Source organism: Pipistrellus hanaki (assembly GCF_964339955.1).
Source record: "Pipistrellus hanaki genome assembly, chromosome: 5".
In the NCBI taxonomy this organism is placed as follows: Eukaryota; Metazoa; Chordata; class Mammalia; order Chiroptera; family Vespertilionidae; genus Pipistrellus; species Pipistrellus hanaki.
Genome location: NC_140507.1, coordinates 46525983 through 46548492, shown reverse-complemented (window position 1 = coordinate 46548492; position 22510 = coordinate 46525983). Strand labels below are relative to the sequence as shown.

The window sequence follows — 22510 nt, the reverse complement described above, 5'->3', positions numbered from 1 at the left end:
CCTGGCACCCAAGAATCTCCACATTAAACATGTACCGGTTCCTAACTCCCTCACGGTTCCCACAGCCTGCTGGTGTCCCAGCCTCAGGCCTCCACGGTCCAGTTCTAGTCTGTCCAAGGGGGTGACTCCTGACTCTTCCTACCTTGCAATGCCCACTTAATTTCCGTAAAGTAAAATTAGCATGGAGCAGCCCGTTCCTTGAAGTGGAGATTTTACTTAACACTTGAATAATCCCAATGAATACAATAACCACACATCTTTATTGACAGGCGTTTAACCACTTTGCATAATTTAAAAATGCCACTCCAGCCTATCAGCGATGCCGGCGGGAAGGTGGGCCTGGCAGATAACAGCGTGCAGGCTGGGGCTGGAGGCTCACACTCCACCGGCCCAGCTGCTCCTCTTGCCCTGACCTCTGTGAGCCAGCTCATGGTCTCAGGATGTACGAAAAAATACTAATTGCATTACTATTGTCAGGTAAGTGGAATTTTTTTTTTTTTTTTTTTTTTTTTTTTTTTTTTTAGCCCAAGGCAGTTTATATTGGGTATAAAGTTATAGGTTAAAATGTAAACTATTCTACTTTAGTTCTATCTTATTCAAATGAATAAATAAATGAGTACCATCTCAGATCTGAGTTTGCTGGAGGGATGTAATTGGGATTTGGCTGTCAAAGTGGAGGAAATAGCACGGGGAGCCAGCAGCGGTAGCCAGGTCACCATTTTCCAGGGTGAGACGCATGCTTTAACTCTCAGCCTCCCTGGAGTAAAAGAATTCTGTCACCTAGTATGAGAACTGTTTCTGTGCAAATAAATTAGTTGCTTTGTTTATGTTTTCATGGGGTAAACTTCTAAATCCAAAAGCTGTTAACGAGGACAAGGATAGATACATGATCCTCAGTTTTTAACAATATTATACTTTCCTCCTCCTCCTGTCAGGAAGGTGCAAGCCACACGCATGAACTCAGAAACCATAGGGGTCGCTCTGTGGGTCCATTACTGAGGTGTGAGGAGGAAGAGGAAAGAACAACTGTCTTGGCTTAGGTATTACTCAGTATGGGGACAAAACTAAATCAATTTACTAAAATAAAGAAACAATGTAAGGGTATTCTTTTAAGTTATCATTATTTTTGGCCTCTTCCCGAGAATGTTGTGGTGATCGTCTTGAAAGGCAGTATCCTATCCTAAATACTATCCTGTATCTTAAATACAGGACCATGGATCTCTCCATGTATCTACCCAGCACGTAGAGGAGAAGCAGTAATTTGAAGTGTATTTAGCCCAACAGACATTTCTTTATCTCAAGTCAGAGCAAGTAGCAGGCGGCTCCGGGGCACCCTGTGGGAGGCAGGGAAGAGAGCCAGCATTTGCTGAGGGACTTCAGGGGGGAGGGAGGGGATAGTGTAACAGTTAAAGCGCTGACATGAGGGACAGAGAGAACTGTGTTCAAATCTGGTTCCACATCTGAAAGGTTGGGAAACAACGAAGTCAAATTGCTTACCTCTCTCTGTTTCAACTCCCTCATCTCTGAAATGTAGACAGTGTTGGTAACTGCTCCATAGTAATCACGTGAGGACTTTGAGAAAGTAATCAATATACTTCCTCCAGTGCCTAACGCATAACACAGCACTAAATAAGTATGTAAGAATGTTAATTAATGGCTAGTAAACAAACCTGGCTATGTCATGGTGATTTCGGAGAAGAGGAAAATTACAGGAAAACCAAAGACTAATGAAGCTGCTCCAAATGTTTTTAAGAAGCAAAGTATGAAACATTCCTCTTTGGAAAAAAAAAAAAAAAAAATGGAGGGTACAGGGTGTGATATTCAAATTCAAATATATTCAAATATTTGTAGAGTTTTACAAGAAGAGAGGAGAGGTCTTCTTTGTGTTGTCCCAGAGGGCCAGGTAGGGCCACTCAATCAAAGTAGACACTACCCTTTCCTTTGAGTGGGGCCCAATATCTGGAAAAACTGTATGCATCTTCGAGCTGCCCCCAGTTTGGGAAGGATTCCTGGAGAAGAAATAGTGTCTTCCTGTCTACAGCTACTCAAGCAGACAGTGGATTGATGCCTTAAATAATACCTCTCGGGAGGTCAGCGAGGCCACATGACCCTTGGCCTTCAGGGCTAGTGCTCTTGCCATCTTTGCATCTTCCGAAGCCCTTCCCGGACTTTCCCGGAAAGTCTCTTACTGTGCCTACTTTACAGAATCATAGAAAGATACGAAACAGCCCCTCTCCTTCCCCCCTTGACTCTAGTTGAAGAGGAAACCTGGGAAATGTGAGGAAGGGTAAACATCATTGGCAAGGGGGAAAGAAATGATGCTTTTGCTTTCTCCAGTCATAGTAAGGCTAAAGCTAGTGTTTCTAGCCTTAAATATTATCTACCTCATGGAGAGTAAGTTTTTTGCTAATGCTTTTCTTTCCAATCATTCCCTCATTTGTTCATTCAGTTGTTCTATGTCAGGCCAGAGTAGTAAGACGAATGAGCTCCCAGGAAGGGTACATTCAGTGAGGGAATTGTGGGAAACAGTGGGAAAGTCCACAGACAATTAACAGAACAAGTAACCTGTTAAAATAACTGACCAAAAAAAGAAGAAGAAAATAATATAATAAAATAATAAAAAAATAACAAAGAAAATCAAACCAGGTTAAGATGATGAACATAACACAGAGGCTGCTTTGGAAATGGGTAGCAGGAAATTTTCTCTAGGAGGTGACATTTGTGCTGAGAGTTGAACAGTGAGAAAAAGCCAACCTTGCAAAATCTGGGGGAAGGGCAGTGAAAGGCAGAGGGGAAGGGCAGTGAAAGGTAAAGTTCTGAGATGGGAGAGAACTCAGTGTGTTCTAGGAAAGGCAAAGCTTTTGTTTGAAAATCAGCTTCCGGTGCTAAGAATTTGAGAATACAGTATTATATCACTTCAACTAGGAAATTATGTCACAAACCATTACCCTCCAATGTTTCTTGATTTTGCTTTAAAAATCATGAAACATTTGAATTCCAGGTCATAATATACTGATTCAATTGGAAAATCCAAAGGGATAGGTATTATCACACCTGTATTATTCATTGGCGTTGCCCCAGAATCTAGCCCAACTCATGACCTGTAGTAGAATATTAGTTGAATCAACAAAGGAAGGAAGTAGAGGGAGGGAAGAGAAGGCAAAAAGAGAATGTTGTTTTGTTTTGTTTTTACGCAAAATGAGAACTCGGGTAGGTAGACAATGATCACCTGTGCATCTATCGTATTGCATACACCTGCAGGCACACCCGTGTGAAAGCACGTGCTTAGAAGGACAGAGAGAAACAAGGCAGCTTTTTTTCTTCAGGGACCCAAGAAAAGAGCCCTACTGACCACTTAATTTCCAGAGGACAGAGTTCTAAGTTGGGAGTCAGGGGCCACAAGACTTGATGCATTTCTTAAAATTACAACCTGTGTCTTCCTTTTTGTATCCCACACATTGCTAGGCACACAGAAGACACTCAATAAGTAATAGTGGCACAAATGACAAATAACCAGAACTTTGCTGCAGGCTACTTTAACTGTGCAAAATCAATGATCCCCTGTGGGCCTCAGTTTCCTTGTGTCTATTAAATAAAGTACAGGATAGATGGCATCTAAAACCCTTTTCATCTCTACACTTCAATGAGTCCTCAAAGGTCAGCCTGAGATGACTAGTGTGGTTCTCAAATCTACACATCTCTTTAGCTTGGTGTGAAATTGGGCTTTTGGAAAGAAATGGGCACTCGACTGTGAATTTCTTTGAAGGAGGAATCATAAGAGAGGGGACAGAATGGGTGGTATCTTGAAATTAACTTATACTGGTTTTAAATTGCAAAATTAGCATACTTGTGATGAACTTCTTTCTAGTTTGGTTTCTAGAGGATTATTGAAAACATCTATGAACCTATTTGAGAAGCACATTTTAAGTAATTTTCCCAACTTGTCCTTATAGGTTATATTTTTACATCAACTGCCGACACCGTAACTCCTACAGTGAAGGCTGCTGAAGATCCAACAGGTGGGTAATAGATTTCTCAAGTTTTAATTTTAAACCTACAAGTGGGTAATAGATTTCCAGCCTTTATCACCATATCCATACATTTAATAAGTACCTATCTGTGTAGTTTCTTATGATAAATGAACTAAACTAAAACTAAAGAAAAAATACTGAAAAGAAACACCGCAGGGTTATCTCTGGGTGTGGGGAATGTTTTGGGGTTGTTGTTGTTTTTTTTCCTGCTTTTTAATACTTTCTAAATTTTCTGCCAAGAGAATCATAATTTGTAATCAGGAGAAGTTTAAAATATTTTTACAAGTGGACTGAACAAATACAATCTCCGCTTCCTAAGAGATCTCCTTCTTAAAAAGAATGCCAACAAACTTTAGTGGCAGAAAACCAAGATACCAGCATTCATTTCATCATGGTTTGCTACTACTCAAACACTGGATTGTGGTGTATCCTGAAACTGATTTAGGGATTTGGTAGAGAAAAGAGCAACAAGTGATGGTGAACATGTGATAACCCATCATTAATAAGTATCCCATCTTCTGGTTTATTTGTTTGTTTGTTTGTTTAATATATTTTATTGATTTTTTACAGAGAGGAAGAGAGAGGGATAGGGAGTGAGAAACATCAATGAGAGAGAAACATCAATCAGCTGCCCATAACCAAGGTACATGCCCTTGACCGGAATCAAACCTGGGACCTTTCGGTCCACAGGCTGACACTCTATCCACTGAGCCAAATCGGTTTTGGCCCATCTCCTGTTTTTTCATATGGCTTGTTCTTTATATGATTCCCCAAGCCCCAAAGACCATGCTTCAGTAGCTAAGAATATCAGGGAAATGGCCACATATGGGACCTTGGCTCACTTCATTCACTGGGAAACTTCTATCACATCGTGGGAGTCAGGCAGTGTTCAAGCCCATCCTTCTCTCAGAAAAGTAAATGAGCTCAAAAGCATTGTAAGCCCCAAAGCATTAAACTTTGTGGTAGTTCTTCTCTCAGAATCCCTAGGGCACAGAGCAGGAGGAGGGGTCTGACCCTCATGACCTGGAGGACCTGGTCCCCTTAACATTTTAGGTCAGACTCCATCTCAGCAGTTTGCTTTGAAGGTCCAAAGCAAAAGGGTCTGGGTTTCTCTCCACTGAGGCATGCATAAATCCGCAGAGGTGTTCTTAAATTGAATCAATGAATTAAGTAAAACAAGAAAAACAAATGCTCCTGCCTCGGGGAAGAGAAGTTTAGGTCCTTGGTAGTAAATAAAAAGGAGTCAGATTAAAGATGGTCTGCTGAGTTTCTTCCAGTAAATCTCAAAGGAGACCTCTTGCCCTAGCTGGTTTGACTCAGTGGATAGAACTTTGGCCTGCAGACTGAAGGGTCCCAGAGTGTGTGTGTGTGTGTGTGGGGGGGGGGGGGGGGAGGAGGGGGTTTGAATCTGGTCAAGGGCACCTGCCTGGGTTGCAGGCTCAATCCCCAGTAGGGGGCAACCGATCAATAGAAACATCTCTCATCATTGAGTTTCTATTTCTCTCTCCCTTCCTCTCTGAAATCAATAAAAATATATTTTTTAAAAATTGAATATGAAGCATGAATAGCCTATGTAATTAAAAGCATGACAGAGGTTAAGTAAACCATGGTTTATGCATCAAAGGTAACATTATGAAGCCATTAAAATGTTTTACAAGTGTTTTCCCTAATATGGACAAAAGTGCTCTTTGAATGAGGAAAAGGCAGGTTTCAGAATATTACACGGAGTAATTTTTAAGTATATATTTATAAACATATCTAGAAAAAGTATCTGAAAGATTTGCACAAAAATGTCAACAGTGCAGATTTCTGGAAAGCAGAGCTGGGGATGGATTGTTATTCTCTCTTGGGGAAGGAAGTAAAAATGTTGGTAAAGGATGAGGACTCTACAGTCAAACCTCCTGGGTTTGCATCTAGCTTCACTGCCCACAGACTGTATTTTTAAATTTTGTGACTCTCTGTTTTTCTGTCTGTGCAATGGGGATAATACCTACTCCATATTGAAGTTATCAGGATAAAATGAAATAATCTAGGTAAAGGGCTTGGCATGGTGCCTGGTACCTAGAAAATATTCAGTAAAAACTATTATCATCAAATTCTCATTTTTCTTTAATGAAGATATGAAAGCAAAATATATGCCATGGCCCTCTCTTTACATTTGGTTTTTTGGAAGTACAGAACTCCTTTTCTCTGTTACTGGATAAATGTTTGTATCACTGGATTCACAGTGCCTAAGGACATGGGTGGCACAAAGGTAAAGTGGAAAATCTGTAATTGGAATGGAAACCACCATAAGTTACGGTTACAGGAGATTAAGAGTACAAAGGCTGAATGTGACCCATAAAGAGCTCTTCTTTCTTTTCCTTATTGTTTTAGTATGTTTTTATTGATTTCAGATGGGAAGGGAGAGGGACAGAGATAGAAACATCAATGATGAGAGAGAATCATTGGTCAGCTACCTCCTGCACGCCCCCTGCTGGAAATCGAGGCTGCAACCCAGCCATGTGCCCTAAACCATGACTTCCTGCTCAACCACTGAGCCATGCTTGCCAGGCCAGGAACACTTTTTAAGCTTCTGTTTCCGTTCCTTAGCAATGTCAATTAATTCTATTAGCTTCTCTTCATATGACTGTATTTTTATTCTTTAATATGTTGAAATTATGATTCATATCAATGAACATTACAATATTGCACTACTTCCATCTTGGCATAAACCACTAGGCTATTGTAGAATATTCTTTTAATAGTGTACTGCATTTAATATTTGTATTAAAATCTTTATGTCTATATTTGTGATACATAAAATTTTTCTGCAATTTATTTGTGTGTATATACAGTACATACATATTGGCTACCAAAAAGCTAAATAAATTTTTGCCCATTTTATTTTTAAAATTTATAAGTAACTACTAATGCGAATTTTAAGCGTGGAAGATATTTTGAAGAAGTAGCCATCTATTTCAATTATAGTAGAAGAGATGTTAAAAAAAAAAAAAAAAAAAAAAAAAAAAAAAAAAAAAAAAAAGAATAAGTGCAAAAACCCTAGCCATTTTGGCTCAATGCATACAATGTTTCAGGAGACTGAAGATTTGATTCTGGTCAAAGGCATGTACCTTGGTTGAAGTTCTTGGGACCTGGTCAGAGTGCATGCAGGAGGCAACCAAACAATGTGTCTCTCTCACATTGATGTTTCTCTCTGTCTCTCCCTCTCCCTTGTACTCTCTCTAAAAAAAAAGTCAATGAAAAAAATATCCTTGGGTGAGGATTAATCAAATAATAATAACAATAACTATAGAATAGGTAAAAAGAATATTTTCTATGTGTACACATGAATATGATACACTATATTATTGTATTTCTTTTCCCAAAAATTTTATTTGAAAATATTTTAAAGCCATGGAGAAAAGTCAACAAAGGCTAAGTTCAAATGTTATCACACCAAACACTTAATCTATTATAAAGTTCAATTGTTCTAAATTTTAAGTGGCTATTGTAGCTTAATAAAACCCTTCTAAAAATGCAAACTGAATGACAGCAGACAGATGGACATATGATTTTATTATCCCATCTTGACCTAGCCTGACTTTTTCAGCCTTTAGTTCAACAGCAAAACTGAATGTTTCCCTTAAAATATTACTTCACAGCAATAACCTTCTCCAAACACTATCTGGAACAGGCAAGATCCCCATTCACACATGCATTTGGTATAACGCCGCATGGTTCAGCAGGAAAAAAAGCATTGATTGAAAATCAGCGGGTGCGAGTTTTTTGCCCCAGTGCAGAACTTCCGCAAATAAATTGATCAGATTTCACAGTCATCACAATGCCCAAAACTATAACACTCCAAACATTTAGTTTTCTGACTTGGAAACTATTTAAGGCAAATATTTCATAGGCAGGGTGTATCCTTATAAGAGTTTGCTTTTGCAAGATAACACTTTTATCAACTGCAAGTCAGGAGGGAACCAAAACCACGCCAGCGGCTGCGTGAGCTGTCTTATCACGTTGTAGCAGGAGCCCAGCTCCTGGCACAGAGCAGACCGGCAGGGTTCTCGCCCAGCATTGCCTTTTACGGTGGTTCTTTCTAATAATGGTCCACGTCAGAAGTGCCCCCTGCTGGGGAAAGCCGGGTGGTTTCGTGGGTAGAGCACAGAGTAGAATGGTGGGAGGCTGGCCTTCTAGTCCCAATCGTATCCCATGTGTTCTGGGCCCCCAAGTTGCCCAACCTCCCAGGTGCAAGAGGAGCAGTGACAGGGCCCTCCCCTGACATACCGACCTCACAGGCTATCAGAATCTTGCCGAGCAACTGGGAGGTCAGGGCGGTGGAGATGAGAGGAAAGAGGTGAATGTTTTGGAACAAATTAAATGTTATGCAAATGTAAACTGTAAACCATGCACATTTGGAATATTTCCTAATTCTGGGTGGTGTAGTCATTCATTCCTCCGTTCGTTCATTCATTCATCCCACCCTTCTCAAACTTAAAATTTTGGCATTCAGTTCAGGTCACAAATATGTGCTTTGTGCAAAGCACCATAGCAAATGGCATTTTATTTTATTTTATTTTTAAAATATATTTTATTGATTTTTTATAGAGAGGAAGAGAGAGGGATAGAGAGTCAGAAACATCGATGAGAGAATCATCGATCAGCTGCCTCTTGCACACCCCCCACTGGGGATGTGCCCGAAACCAAGTACATGCCCTTGACTGAAATAGGACCCGGGACCTTTCAGTCCGCAGGCCGATGCTCTATCCGCTGAGCCAAACCGGTTTTGGCAGCAAATGGCATTTTAGTGTCTAGGGAATGAAAAGGGGATTTTTAAACTAGAGGTCTGAGGCCTTGCCAAAACTTCCCTTCTATCTTAATTTACACTAATTTTTCAGGTGAACATCAAACTCTTGTCAGCCTGAGAGGTTTGCCTACCTTTGCCTGCACACTGCCCCCTGGCCTCCGCATGAATGCACACATCCTCTCCTTTCTCCCTGTTAAACCCAGGCCCTTTCTTTACCTCAAATCCCCCTCCTCCGCTTTTCCACTAAAAACTCTACCCTCCCTTCAAGGTGCAGCCAGTGCCTCATTGCAAATAGGATAGAGTCAGTTTTCAGAGCCCAGAGCAGCTGAGGAAATATGCAGTGCTGTCCCACAGCCCACCCGGTGCTGGGTAGCCAGATGCTGGACCCATCTTCCATCATACCTCAAGGTCAATATACCTTTCCTGGAGAGAGAGGTGGCATTTTTCAGGTATAGAATGGCTGTGTCCTTGTTAGAAGGGGTGAAGGGAATAAGAAAACGACCCACATGTCAATAGTGCTAGGGCAGAAAACAGTTTCAGTAGCAAGAGGACACTGAGGGCTAAGAGCTGTGATGTAAATAGCACAATAAATTGGTGTGAAAAGTCATCAACATGAAAACCACCTAGTTATTATTAGAATTCTGGAACCTCTCAAGAAATTTACTTGTCTTGTTTTGTTTACAACGCACCCCAGTGCTCACCAATTTAAATGTAAGCTAAAACATCAAAGGAAGCTTGCTGACAAAATCTCCATCAGGCAGAGATCCGGGAGGTGGGAGTAACGTTGGGAGCCAGCAGAATTAGGGCTCTGTTTCTGTCCTTACCAGCTGTGTTAGCCTGAGCTAATCATTTAATTTTGATGTTATCAAATTTCTTATTTGCACGATAAGGAAGTTGGATTTAAAGTTCCAAGTGTCCTTGTAATGTAAAACATGAAAGTGCATTGTGAATAAAATAGGGCAATATTTAAATTAACCTATAATCTGAAAACAGTGCAAACAGACAGTGAAAGCTGATCTAGCTACAGAAAGCTAGGGCTCAGAGCACAGGAAAGAGAGAGAGAGAGAGAGAGAGGATTAGGCAAACCACACCTGTTGTTTAATGGTTACAAGTTTACTTGGATCTTTTCTACCAAGTAGACCCAACTAAAGAGTCCATTGTAAAAAAGCCCTGTTTAAAATCCACTTATTCAAGAGAAATTTCACAACTTTGCATAACTATACCCACAGATGTCTATGAGCTGATTAGGGCCTGAGAAACCTGGGAGGCCCAGATGGCCGTGAGGGCTCTGGCTATGAAAGGCAGTGTTAGAACATTCTTGGTGGTTGCTGGGGGTACGTACTGTGGAATTTTCATTTCCTTACCTTGACATTTGTAAGCAGCTTCAGTCCCTGAGGATGTAGAAAGAAAGAAAGGAAGGGTGAGTAAGGAACCTTAGAACTGATTTACCTCCTGTGCGGCCAGAGAAAATTGAATTTAAAGTCTTTGTTTTAATTTTTACTAAGGAAATAGAACTGTTTTTGGAAAAATGGAGTGAGGAAGGCACGGAACATAGACAATGTCCCCCAGTTACGTAAAATGCTATGCATGTGGGAGAGACATGGGATAGATTTGTCTTTTGTGATGTGCTCTGTGCTCTACTCCATCACCTCACTCTTCATGCCTTTCTCAATGCCTGTTTTATACAGGTGAGTATCCCTTAGTGTCCGCATCAGCAAATGACCCTACTCCTGCTAATGCAAGAACAGAAGAAATCCCTAGAGATGAACCCGGCACAACAGGTTTGTCCATATTTTTAAATAGTTGCCCTGGAGTCATTGTTATGACACAACAGTATTTCATGGGACCTGTCAGTGCAAGGAAACTGTGACAAAGTCTAAGAAACGAAAGCTAATAAATAGACACACTCCCTATACTTCCAAAGGGCCTCACTTCTGGAATATCTCACAGAAACAATATGTTGGGTTAAAGGCATGAAGCAATCCAACAAAAGCATGTGACTGTGAAACGGGGCCACATGGAGGGAGCACAGATGCGGTGGGGAGGAGGGATGTGGTGAATCCGGGTGCGGCTCGGCTATCCCGGCTGCTGACCCAGGGAGATGCTTCCCCAAGGGGTCTCTGTCCCCTACATTTTTTAATGGGGCCCATCATAGTTGTCTCGTGGTGTTTCTCTAAAGATGAAGATGTGTGTAACATTGCTCAGCTTGGAGCCTGACACAGTAGAAGCGCCTCATCGCTATCACTATAAGCCAAGCTGGGTGCTGAGATAAGGGTGGTCTGGCGGCATCCACTCCCTGGTGACCTCTCTGGGGAGAGGATGACTTGACAAGAGCAGGTTGAATGAAAGAGGGTCCTTGTAGATGGGGTCAAAGCAGGACACTCCAGATTTAAAATAAGGCCCCAAAGAAGACCTAAAGTGGCTACAGGATCATTGGCTAATAGTATCATTGAGAAAATATACCAAGATAAATGGAAGCAACACATTTTAACAAAGACCAAGAGAGGAAAATCATGCTAAGTGCTTGGAACTAATTATTGGGCTTCTGAGTCCAATTAAACAGCCCAGTTTTCGAACTTGAAGTCAATGTGGTGGTGTCAAATCAGAAAGCATTTAAAGGCCAACCGCAGACACACACACTTCCTGCCGTGAATCCTATAAACAACAGGTAGCGCGGTGGGCATTGTGCTAAGAGTTTTCATGCACTACCTCGTTCGATCTTTGTAGGAACCCAAAGAGATAGGTATTACCGTCTTCATTTGCTCAAGAGGAAACTAAAGCACAAAGAGATTACATAACAGATCCAAGGCCGCCCAAGATAGTGAGAGGCTGAAACCCCATCTGTTCTCCTCCACAGCTCACCCACCAACCACACCTGTACCTGCCATAGAGAAGAAGACAAGCCCCAGTAAACCTTTATAAATGACTTCTCCAGAATGAGCGGACATAACCGAGACCTGGGCAATGTGGAGTAATACACTGCAATACGCTGAGTGGCCAGATTTTTATGATCTGTGAACACACAATAATCTGGCCACTCAGTGTGTGTGTGTGGGTGTGTGTGTGCGTGTGTGTATAGATATATACCCTCTGTGTGTGTGTGTGTGTATAGATATATACCCTCTGTGTGTGTGTGTGTGTGTGTGTGTGTGTGTGTGTAGGTACCCTCTAGTGTGTGTATGTATATACACACACATACATACCAGCGTCCCTAGGCCTGACAGATGATCAGGGCTGATCTGTGGGGCTACTGGCAGGACAATCGGGGGCCCCCCCGCCGCTGGCACGTGCCTTGGCTGGCCAGGTGCTGCCCACTTGTCGGCCCCAGCCCCCTACCACTGCCAATCACTTCCCTCTGCAGGGCAACTGGTGGGGAGTCTGGGGGCCCTCCTGCTGGCACCCGCCTTGACTGGCCTAGGGCCTGAGGGCTGAGAGCTGCTCCTGCATTGAGCATCTGCCCCCTGGTGTTCAGTGAACATCATAGCAACTGGTCATTCTGATGTTTGGACATTTAAATATTAGGCTTTTATTATATAGGATATATGCATGCTAGAGGCCTGGTGCATGAAATTCAACACAAGGGAGGGGGTGTTGCTCAGCTCAGCCTGCACCCTCTCTCCAATCTGGGACCCCTCGAGGAATGTCCGACTGCCTGTTTAGGCCTAATCCCAAAACAGGCAGTCGGACATCCCTCTCACAATCCAGGACTGCTGGCTCCCAACTGCTCGCCTTCCTGCCTTTCTGATTGCCCCTAACCACTTCTGCCTGCCAGTCTGATCACCTCCTAACCAGTCCCCTGCCAACCTGATTGATGCCTAACTGCTCCCCTGCCAGTCTGATTTCTCTAACTGCCCTCCTCTGCAGGCATGGTCACACCTAACTGCCCTCCCCTGCAGGCCTGGTCCCCCCCCAACTACCATTCCCTGCAGGCCAGTCACCCCCAACTTCCCTCCCTTGCTGGCCTAATCACCCCTAACTGTACCCCTCCCTGCAGGCGTGATCACCCCTAACTGCCCTCCCTTGCAGGCCTGGTCCCTCCCAACTGCCCTCCCCTGCTGACCATCTCTGGTGGCCATCTTGTGTCCACATGGGGGCAAGATCTTTGACCACATGGGGGCAGCCATCTTGTATGTTGGAGTGATGGTCAATCTGCATATTACTCTTTTATTCAATAGGATAGAGGCCTGGTGCATGGGTGGGGTCTAGCTGGTTTGCCCTGAAAGGTGTCCTGGATCAGCGTGGGGATTCTCTTGGGGCATAGGGCAGCCTGGGCGAGGGGCCTGTGGTGGTTTGCAGGCCAACCACACCCCCCAACAACCCAAGCAGAAGCTCTGGTATCTGGGATTTATTTATCTTCTATAATTGAAACTTTGTAGCCTGGAGCAGAGGCCAAGTCAGCCCAGGCTGGGCAGGAAGTTTGGCTTCCTACATTGCTGGGGGCAACCCAAGACTCCTGCTCTCCAGCTCCATGGCTACCACCATTTTTGTTAGGATTTATTTATTTTCTATAATTGAAACTTTGTAGCCTTGAGTGGAGACCAGGACAGGACAGGGCAGGAAGCTTGGCTTCTTCCATTGCCAGGGTAACCCAAGCCTCCTGCTCCCTTTGTGGCTTCAGCCATCTTGGTTAGGTTAATTTGCATACTTGCTCCTGGTGGCTGGTGGGTATAGCAGAGGTATGGTCAATTTGCATGTTTCTCTTTTATCAGTGTAGATATTAGAGACCCAATGGATTCATCCATGGGTGGGGTCTGGCCAGCCTGGCCAGGGGGAGGTGACATGGATGGTTGGCCAGCTTGTCTGCTGGTCAAACTCCTGGTCGAGGGGACAATTTGCATATTAGCCTTTATTATATAGAATTATATAGGAAATACACTGAGTGGCCAGATTATCGTGCGTTCAGAGATCATAATAATCTGGCCACTCAGTGTATGTTATTGGTAATAACTAAATGCAGGAAAATAGTGTGGTTGCAGTAGGAAGAGGGCTTCATGATAAAATGGTACAGAAAAAGAAATGTAAACTGTGGACTGATAAGGGGGAGGTAACTGGCGAAGCATTAGGGCAACTGTACTGGGAGCTTCTGCAGACAAAGCATTTAGGGGGATGTTGACAAAAGCTCGGAGGAGACCCAACAGGGGTTGGGATTCAACTAGTGACTGGCATAAATTTGGAAAAAAATTCAATGTGACCTCTTTTGGGTTCAACTAAAGTTCATGTGGGGTGATAGCTCAATGCACCTCCTTTCTGTTCACCATTTTTACATTTGAAATAATTTTTTTTTTAGTATTTTATTTTTACCTTCTTTTTATCCTCACCTAAGGACATGTTTTTATTGATTTGAGAGAGAAAACATAAATCAGTTGCCTCTCATTCAAATCCCATTTGGGAATGACTCCCATCACCTTTTGGCATACGGGACGACACTCCAACCAGCTGAGCCACCTGGCCAGGGCTATTTTTAATTTTTTATTTTTAATCCACTATTTCTTGTGGAGTTCAATAGATAGTTCTTTCAATATTTTGTAGTACCCTACACTTCAGTCAATAAGACCGCTTGCTAATTTCTGACCTTAAAAGCTTGTTGGGTAGTTGAAAGTAGATATGGAATTATTAGTAGTAAGACAGTATCTCATAAGTTTTAGCAGCAGTTAAAATTTGAACAATAGCTCACTAACATAATTTTTAAAAAATAAACATTAGAAACACAGTAATCTAATTCCAAAATGGTATTTTTTACACGTGGTAACATGCATTCTGATTTATTTTTAAATTTTGTCTTTTTAGGAGCAAGAAGACAACTTCAGCACATGTTCTCAGAACCAGGTATGTTAATATTTACATGGACTAACAATCTTTCCAGTTTAATTATGTATTCCTAGTTCCCAATGCCTAAAAAAAATAAGAAGCGTCAAATTTTAAAACAAAAGCATATGTTATTAATTTTAATCACACAATATTGTAAAAGCAAACAATATATGCTCTTTTTAAAATTGAAATAGCCATTTCTTATTTTCTTAAACATTTTGGAACTAGCAATACATAACTTGATAATATTTTTTCTACTTTTATATATATATATATATTTTTTTATTTCAGAGAGGAAGAGAAAGGGAGAGAATCATTGATCAGCTGCCTCATGCATGCCTCTAGAGGGGATTGAGCCCACAACCCAGGCATATGCCCTTGACCAGAATCGAACCCAGGACCTTTCAGTCCCCAGGCCAACCGATGCTCTATTCACTGAGCAAACTGGCTAGGGCAACAATAATTTTTATTTTAAGTTAGACTTTTTTAGTTTTCTAACCACCGTAGTTACTAGAGAAAAGTCTCTTAAGAGCTCATAAAACAATTGAATTCCTCTTATCCCTACCGTGAAGAAAGCAAAGAGTTTTAAGTCATCTTATTAATTGACCCTTATCAAAAATAAATACAGACCATTCATGTCTCAATCTCTATTCATATTTGGCCCTATGCTACCACTTTGGGGCTGTCTTCCAAACCCTCTATACCTGGGACTGTCACTTTCTTTCTTAGATGCTGCTGTAGATCTCACATTAGTCATTTATGTGCTGATTTACTAGTCTGCATTTCTGAGCGGCCCTTCACGCTTGACCTGTGTCCAAACCTCTCTCTCTCTCTCTCTCTCTCTCTCTCTCTCTCTCTCTCTCTCTCTCTCTCTCTCTTTCTCTCTCTCTCTCACACACACACACACACACACACACACACACACACACACAATGAATTGTGGAACTGAATCACTATTGCATTAAAGCTAAGTGGACAGAAAAGCTGGGCTTTTACTTTGTTTTCTTTTAATCAATAATAAGACTTTTAAATTAAATTAGCCAAATAAATAAGCCATTTACCTATATGTTTTGCCTTCTACTTACTTAATTTGGAATCTCTATAAATATGCTATGAATATGTGAGAGTACCACTAATATAAACTTTGTTTCCTTCCCCACATGTAAGATTTGGAAAAAAATCTTTTTAGTGTATGCATAGGGATAATGTAGAAGGACCAGAAGCTTAGAATCTAGGTGACTTGAATTATGGTCACGTAATTTCTAACTAGTTGTCTCACCTAGGATAAGTAACTTAAACTCACTGGGCTTCTCTTCATTTGCAAACTGCTTATACCAGTTTCCTTCCGAAGTTCTGATTCTATGATCTGTCCAATACCCTGTTCTATGTCAAGACATTATTTTCTCTCGTCACTTTGATCCTATGAAACCCTTCACGATTTTTCCCATATGGGGGCAGAACCTCCACACAGCTGCCATCCATGGTCGCCTGTAAGGCCCTGTGAAGAACCCTGAATTTGGAGTTGGAACCTGGGGTCTTGGTTCCGTCAGATGTGTGACCTTGAACAAAAGACTTTACTATCCACAGGTTCAGTTTCTCATGTGGTTACTGTGGAAACCTTGTTTTTTAAAAGATAAACTATTATATATTAACGTTCTTTTTGTTTATTTGTTTGTTTGTTGCTTAAAGTATTATAAAGAGTAGTACAGCCTAAACCGGTTTGGCTCGGTGGATAGAACGTCAGCCTGTGGACTGAAAGGTCCTGGGTTCGATTCCGGGCAAGGGCATGAACCTTGGTTGCGGGCACATCCCCAGTGGGGGGGGGGGGGTGCAAGAGGCAGCTGATCGATGATTCTCTCTCATCGATGTTTCTAATTCTCTATCCCTCTCTCTTCCTATCTGTAAAAAATAAATAAAATATATTAAAAAAAAAAAAAAGAGTAGTACATATGTCTCTTTTTTTCCCCGTTGACCTTCCCCCAGCTGTCTTATTTTTTTAAAGATAAAGTATATTAATGTTTATTTCATTGATATGCAGTCATTTACGTCACAGTTTTGTAATTTTCTGCTATCTTTTTCTCCCATAGTGATAATTGTCATTATTTTGGGGGTGTTGGCTGGTATCGTTGGAATTATACTCCTTTTTGCTTACGTTATTGGCAAGCTAACTAAGGTGAGAATTTAGTTTGGTTTTTGTTTTGTTTTCAACCCTTTCCTGAGGCTATTGGGGATTTTTTGGTTTATTGGTTTAGAGAGAAGGAGAGGGAGAAGGAGAGGAAGGAGAGAGAAATACCGACCTGAGAAGCAAACATCGGTTGGCCACCTCCCAAAGGCCTAACTGGGGATCGAACACACAACACACCAATTGATTTGGAGCATTGTCCAGTACCACAAAAGGGAGGGTTCCCAGTCAGAGCACGTATCCAGGTTTCAGGTTCAATCCCCAGTCAGGACACCTGTGGGAGGTGGCTGATTAATGCGCTCTCTCTCTCTTTCTCTCTCTCTCTCTCTCTCTCTCTCTCTCTCTCTCTCTCTCTCATCTCTCTATCTCTCTCACTCTTCCTCTCTGTATAATCAATTTTTTAAATAAGTAAATAAAATTTTAAAAGGTTTGTTTAATGGGGTAACAACACTGCAATGGGGAAGCTATAGCAAGATTGATGGTAAATCTACACTAAATTCCTTTGCCCTTTTCTTTTTTGAACTACTTCTTTTATGTGACTTAATCACCTAAAGTTATGCCTTATTGTCATTACTCCATGTAAATGGATCTTCTCTAAATAACACTTTCTTAACAAAAGTAAATTAAAGGAGTGTTTGACTAATATAAGTGAAGACTTGAATACAGGCAGTCTTCTTGTCTGCAAAATAAATATAAAAGAGATTTTCTTTTTGTGTTTGAGCATATATGACAAAGTATGTTTTTGTCTTTTCTTAGTTGATGATCTAAAATCTGAAAAAGTCAATGAAATGCCTAGTTGACAAAATTCAGAGAAAATCTTCTACATGAGTATAGTAGAATTGGTCAGTATGTCTAAGAGATTTTTATCTCTTTATAAAAAAAATAATCCATTTTAGCTTTTTATTAAAGCAGGGAAATAAGACAGTCAATGTTTGAAGTAATAATTCAACTATGGAAATGACAAATAGTATTTTACTATTTAGAAGTATAAATACAAGTTTATAAAAGTTCATAAGTATCTATGAAATAATGACCTTTCTAAAAAGAAGAGGGGGGAAAAGGACTCTACAAAGTGATTTACAAAGAGAACAACTTTAGCCAAAAAAAAATTTTTCATCTGAGATATTTTTCTTTATAGTGTCTTAAGTTTAGAAAATTTTGACATTAATATTTTTCTGCCTTTTACTTATAGAAACCTTCGCTTAATGTGGAGTCCACATTCTCACATGACACAGACGCTCCTTTAAGTTCTGTAGAAACAGGAAATCCAGGTTGGTGTTACTATCCTTATTGCCTATTGCCTTTTGCCTTTGGGGAAGAGAAATAAATTAATGAATTACATCTTTCTGATTTGGGAAAGAATTCATTTATATTCTACTAGAGGCCCGGTGCACAAAGTTTGTGCACAGGAGGAGGAAGGTTGTCTCTCAGCCCTGCCTGTGCCCTCTTGCAATCCAGGACCCCTCAGATAGGGTCCCTAGGCATGGCCGGGAATCAGGGCCTATCCTTCTCCTGGCTGCCACTGCTTGTCATCTGTGCAGCACTGCCCTCCCCCCCCCCCCCCACCCCACTGGTAACCTCTCTCTGTAGGCGACAGGCATGGGGTAAGGATCACTTGGCTGGCCGGGCCTCCCTCTGTGAAGCAATCGATTGTGGGGCCCTCAGATCAATGGCTCCACACAGAGAGGCCCCACCCAACCAATCGGGGCTCCACGATCCATCCCAGGGTAGCCTGGGCCTCTCTCTTTGGGGTGATCATGAAGCCACCCCCCCCCCCTCGCCCCCAGTCAATTGCCCAGTGGCCTGGGCCTCCCTCTACAGAGCGATCAATCGCGAGCCTCAGCCAGTGGTCAGGGCCTTCCTCTGCTGGGTGATAGGCTGTGGAGAGAGAAAGAGAGAGAGAGAGATAAAGAAAGAGAAACATTAATGTGAGAGAGAGACATTAATTGGTAATTGGTTGCCTTCTGAGCAGGCCCCTACCAGGGCTGGAGAACCTGCAACTGAGCATGCCCTTGACCGGAAATCAAACCCTTGAGCATTCAGTCCAATGCTCTTACTATTGAGCAAGACTAGACAAAGCATAAAGGATCTTTTTCTTTTCTTTTTTTCTTTTTTTTTTTTTTTTTTTTTTTTTAAGAAAAGCAACACAAATACTGTAAGTCAAGCATGTCAAATTCACAGCCAGCGGGCCACAAGGTTGACATGCTTGCTGTATGTAATGCAAAAACAAAACTCTTTAGTGCACTTATTTCCCAAACTATAAAGTTATATCAAGGAGCCCCTGATCTGAAGCCACATCTGAATTTGAGTTCATATTTCAACACTTAAAACCTTGAGCAAGCTACTCATGTGGAGATAATGATAGTCAACACAAAGATAATTTAATAGGGACATAATGATTGTGTCAATCATGTAGAGTTTCATGAGGAATACATGAGCTACAGCATCTAGAACAGTTCATGGCCATAGTTTTCATTTTCTCTTTCAGTTGCAAAGTAAATACACAACATGTGGAGAACTCTGGGTACAGTTTGTCTGTCGTTTAGAATACTATTCCCTTATGTCGTGTTGTTTTTTAAAAGAGTGTTTATTGCCAACCTTAAAAAGTGGGAGATTTTTAAGCCGAAACTGGTTTGGCTCAGTGGATAGAGCGTCAGCCTGCGGACTGAAGGGTCTCAGGTTCGATTCCATCAGGAGCATGTACCTTGGTTGCGGGCACATCCCCAGTAGCAGGTGTGCAGGAGGCAGCTGGTCGATGTTTCTCTCTCATCCAATGTTTCTAACTCTCTATCCCTCTCCCTTCCTCTCTGTAAAAAAAAAAATCAATAAAATACGTTTTAAAAAAAGACATTTTTTTAAAAAAAGTGGGAGATTTTTACATTAAAGAACACCCAGATGGTGGTACTCCCTTACAGAGAACATGAGAGCAGTTCATAAGAGCTGAACAGTGGCTGCGGTCTCGAATATTTTTTAAAATACCAACTCAGTTTCATGTATTTCATTTATAGTGGCCTCTTAGATAACCTTACTAATTAAATATCTAGTGCCTATTAAACTTTGCCTGAAGCATAAACCCGAGTGGCATCTATTTTGGGAGATGTCCACTAAGATCAAGTCTCTGTGGAATGGGCTTCAGCGCTCAAAGGAAAGGATCTAATTCTGCAACGATGGAAGATTTTCCCATGATTATCATACATCATGGCATAACCAAGGTTCTGTAAATGTTCAGCTTTTAGTTTCAACTCTGGACCAAGTCCCTACCTTCAAAGGACTCACTAGGTTTTCTAGACTTTGGAAATTATAAAAATAAAAATGTTTTTTATTGACTTCAGAGAGGAATGGAGAGAGAGAGAGAGAGAGAGAGAGAGAGAGAGAGAGAGAGGGAGAGAGAGAGACAGCCATGATAAGAGAGAATTGTTGCCAAAACCAGTTTTGCTCAGTGGATAGAGCATCAGCCTGGGGACTGAAAGATCCCAGGTTCGATTCCGGTCAATAGCATATACCTTGGTTGTGGGCACATCCCCAGTAGGGGGTATGCAAGAGGCAGCTGATCGATGATTCTCTCTCATCGATGTTTCTAACTCTCTATCCCTCTCTCTCCCTCTCTGTAAAAAATCAATTAGAGAGAGAGAGAGAGAGAGAGAGAGAGAGAGAGAGAGAGAGAGAGAGAATTGTTGATTGGCTGCCTCCTTTACACCTCCCATCGGGGATCGAACCCGAAACCTGAGCATGTGCCCTGACCAGGAATTAAACCACAACCTCCTGGTTCATAGGTTGATGCTCAACCAGCAGGGCTCACTTAACTTTCTGAAGTTACACATATGTAATTCAACTCACTTATCACTTACTGCCTTCCCACTATATTCTGTCCCTGCACAAGTTCTATGTTAATTTCTCATCTCTGTAGAATCTAGGAGCAGAGCAATTATGTTTGTTTCTTACCTAAAGCATTTAGGCTAGATTTTCTAAAAAATTCTGTATCTTTTCACATAACTCTAGTAAATCTAGTCTGAAGGGAAATTTCTTTCATTTCCCAACAATTATATGTAAGAACAACATTAAGAATGTAGAATTCTGAAATTTCTTTTATGAATTAATTTTCTGTTGTATTTAAATATAACTATGTCTTATACTATTTTTTTCCCTTTTATAATTCTTCTACAGAAATATAATCAATGAGAATCTGTTCACCAAGCCAAATTTTGGAAGAACTAAAAGACATGAGACTTCAGTCAAGTGAAAAGTTAACATGTAATCTGAACAATAAATTGTATACATTCTTAAATTGTACAATTTCAGGATGAAAAGTCCATCATAAAGAGCCCTTTGATTCCATGATGGAAAATGCCTGTACTTGTTAATATTTCAAAATGAAGAACAAATAGTTTCTTTCAAGTAGTTGCTTTTGTGTGTTAGCATAATTTTTATAGTTAATTGACTTGGAATTCTCTTCTATTGTATTTTAATAATTATGCTATCAAATGAAAGGCTTGTAATATTATAGGTAAAATCTAAGTTCTTTTTGCATTCTAAACTTCTGAATCTATTTTCATTTTAAATAAAATCCTACAATTTCCTTCATTACCTAACAAGCAAGATATGCTAATGCACTAATGGTGATGATATTTTGTCACAATAATAAAGTGTGTACTTGGAAATAAATGCCTTGCATACATACATACATACATATATACATAAAGACACATGTGTACACAGGCATAGGCATTGACATAGATATATAAAATGACACTTACATTCATCCTTTAATGCATAAATCAATACAAAAAGTTTTTCCCATTTTAAAAAAGTGAAATGTTACATATATATAAACAGCTCATTTAAATTTTTCTGATGTTACAGCATTAACCTCTCCAGGCCACTCTATGATGCATTCATTGTGTTCCCCTGGAAGAGTTACTAGTACTTATGTAAATAGGTCAGAGAATCTTGAGAAAGAAAAGAATCCATGACTTCTCCTTGCAAAAGAAACTTAACTCTGTAAATGCAACAAGATGTGTGAACTTGACATGCAGGTGAATATTTCAATAGGTTGCTGTTGCATTGTTTTTTAGTGTTCCCAGTTAAATTCTTTAATCCATCCAGTCCTAAGTTTTCTTATTAAGAAGGTTTTGAAACTTGTTTTAAATAATTTAAAAGAAATTTCTAGATGTGAGACTAAGGCTTTGTGCCTACACAGCTATCACTCATTTATAATGAAACATAAATAGCAGTATTAAAAATAATAATAATTACCTTCCTGTGACTTTCTACTTCCACATTAGTAAAAATCCATGTGGCTTTCCATTGCTGCATGATGGATAATAAGAGAGGAACATTATGTACATTTCTGGCCTGCTGACTTAAAATTATTTTTTTAATAAATTAAAAAAATTAATCTTAACCTGCTTGAATGTTCAGAGAATGTTCTTATACTAAGTTGTCTTTTTAAAATAAAGAATAAAAACAGCACAATTCTGTTGGTATATATATTTTTAAGTAGTTTTAACAATATTATATCTAATCACATGCATTAAGCACCAAGCACCAAGACAATGTACTATTTTAAATGTATGTTTTTCACCCTAACTGGTTTGGCTCAGTGCATAGAGTGTCTGCCTGCTGATTAATGAAAAGGTCTCAGGTTTGATTCTGGTCAAAGGTATGTACCTTGGTTGTAGGCACATCCCCAGTAGGAAT

The 22510-nt window shown here is 40.7% G+C and overlaps 1 protein-coding gene across 2 annotated transcripts; it reads left to right on the top strand.

Annotated features, from left to right (window-relative positions):
• The first annotated feature begins 329 nt into the window (after positions 1-329).
• Positions 330-22285, top strand: GYPA (glycophorin A (MNS blood group)). 2 transcript variants are annotated; one of them, XM_084883288.1, is made up of 8 exons: positions 330-477; positions 3954-4019; positions 10512-10604; positions 11681-11731; positions 14611-14649; positions 16719-16804; positions 18006-18084; positions 20978-22285. In XM_084883288.1, the coding sequence occupies exons 1-8, from the start codon at positions 441-443 to the stop codon at positions 20983-20985; spliced, it is 459 nt and encodes a 152-aa protein (XP_084739414.1). In that variant the 5' UTR covers positions 330-440; the 3' UTR covers positions 20986-22285. The 2 variants fall into 2 exon arrangements, with proteins under 2 accessions (XP_084739414.1, XP_084739415.1); XM_084883289.1 differs by lacking the exon at positions 11681-11731.
• Positions 22286-22510: the final 225 nt, after the last annotated feature.

Coding starts and splice junctions, on each gene's coding strand:
- GYPA (XM_084883288.1), top strand. CDS start 441: ATGTACGAAAAAATACTAATTGCATTACTATTGTCAG. Junction 478..3,953: donor AATTGCATTACTATTGTCAG/GTAAGTGGAATT, acceptor TTGTCCTTATAG/GTTATATTTTTACATCAACT. Junction 10,605..11,680: donor AGATGAACCCGGCACAACAG/GTTTGTCCATAT, acceptor TCTCCTCCACAG/CTCACCCACCAACCACACCT.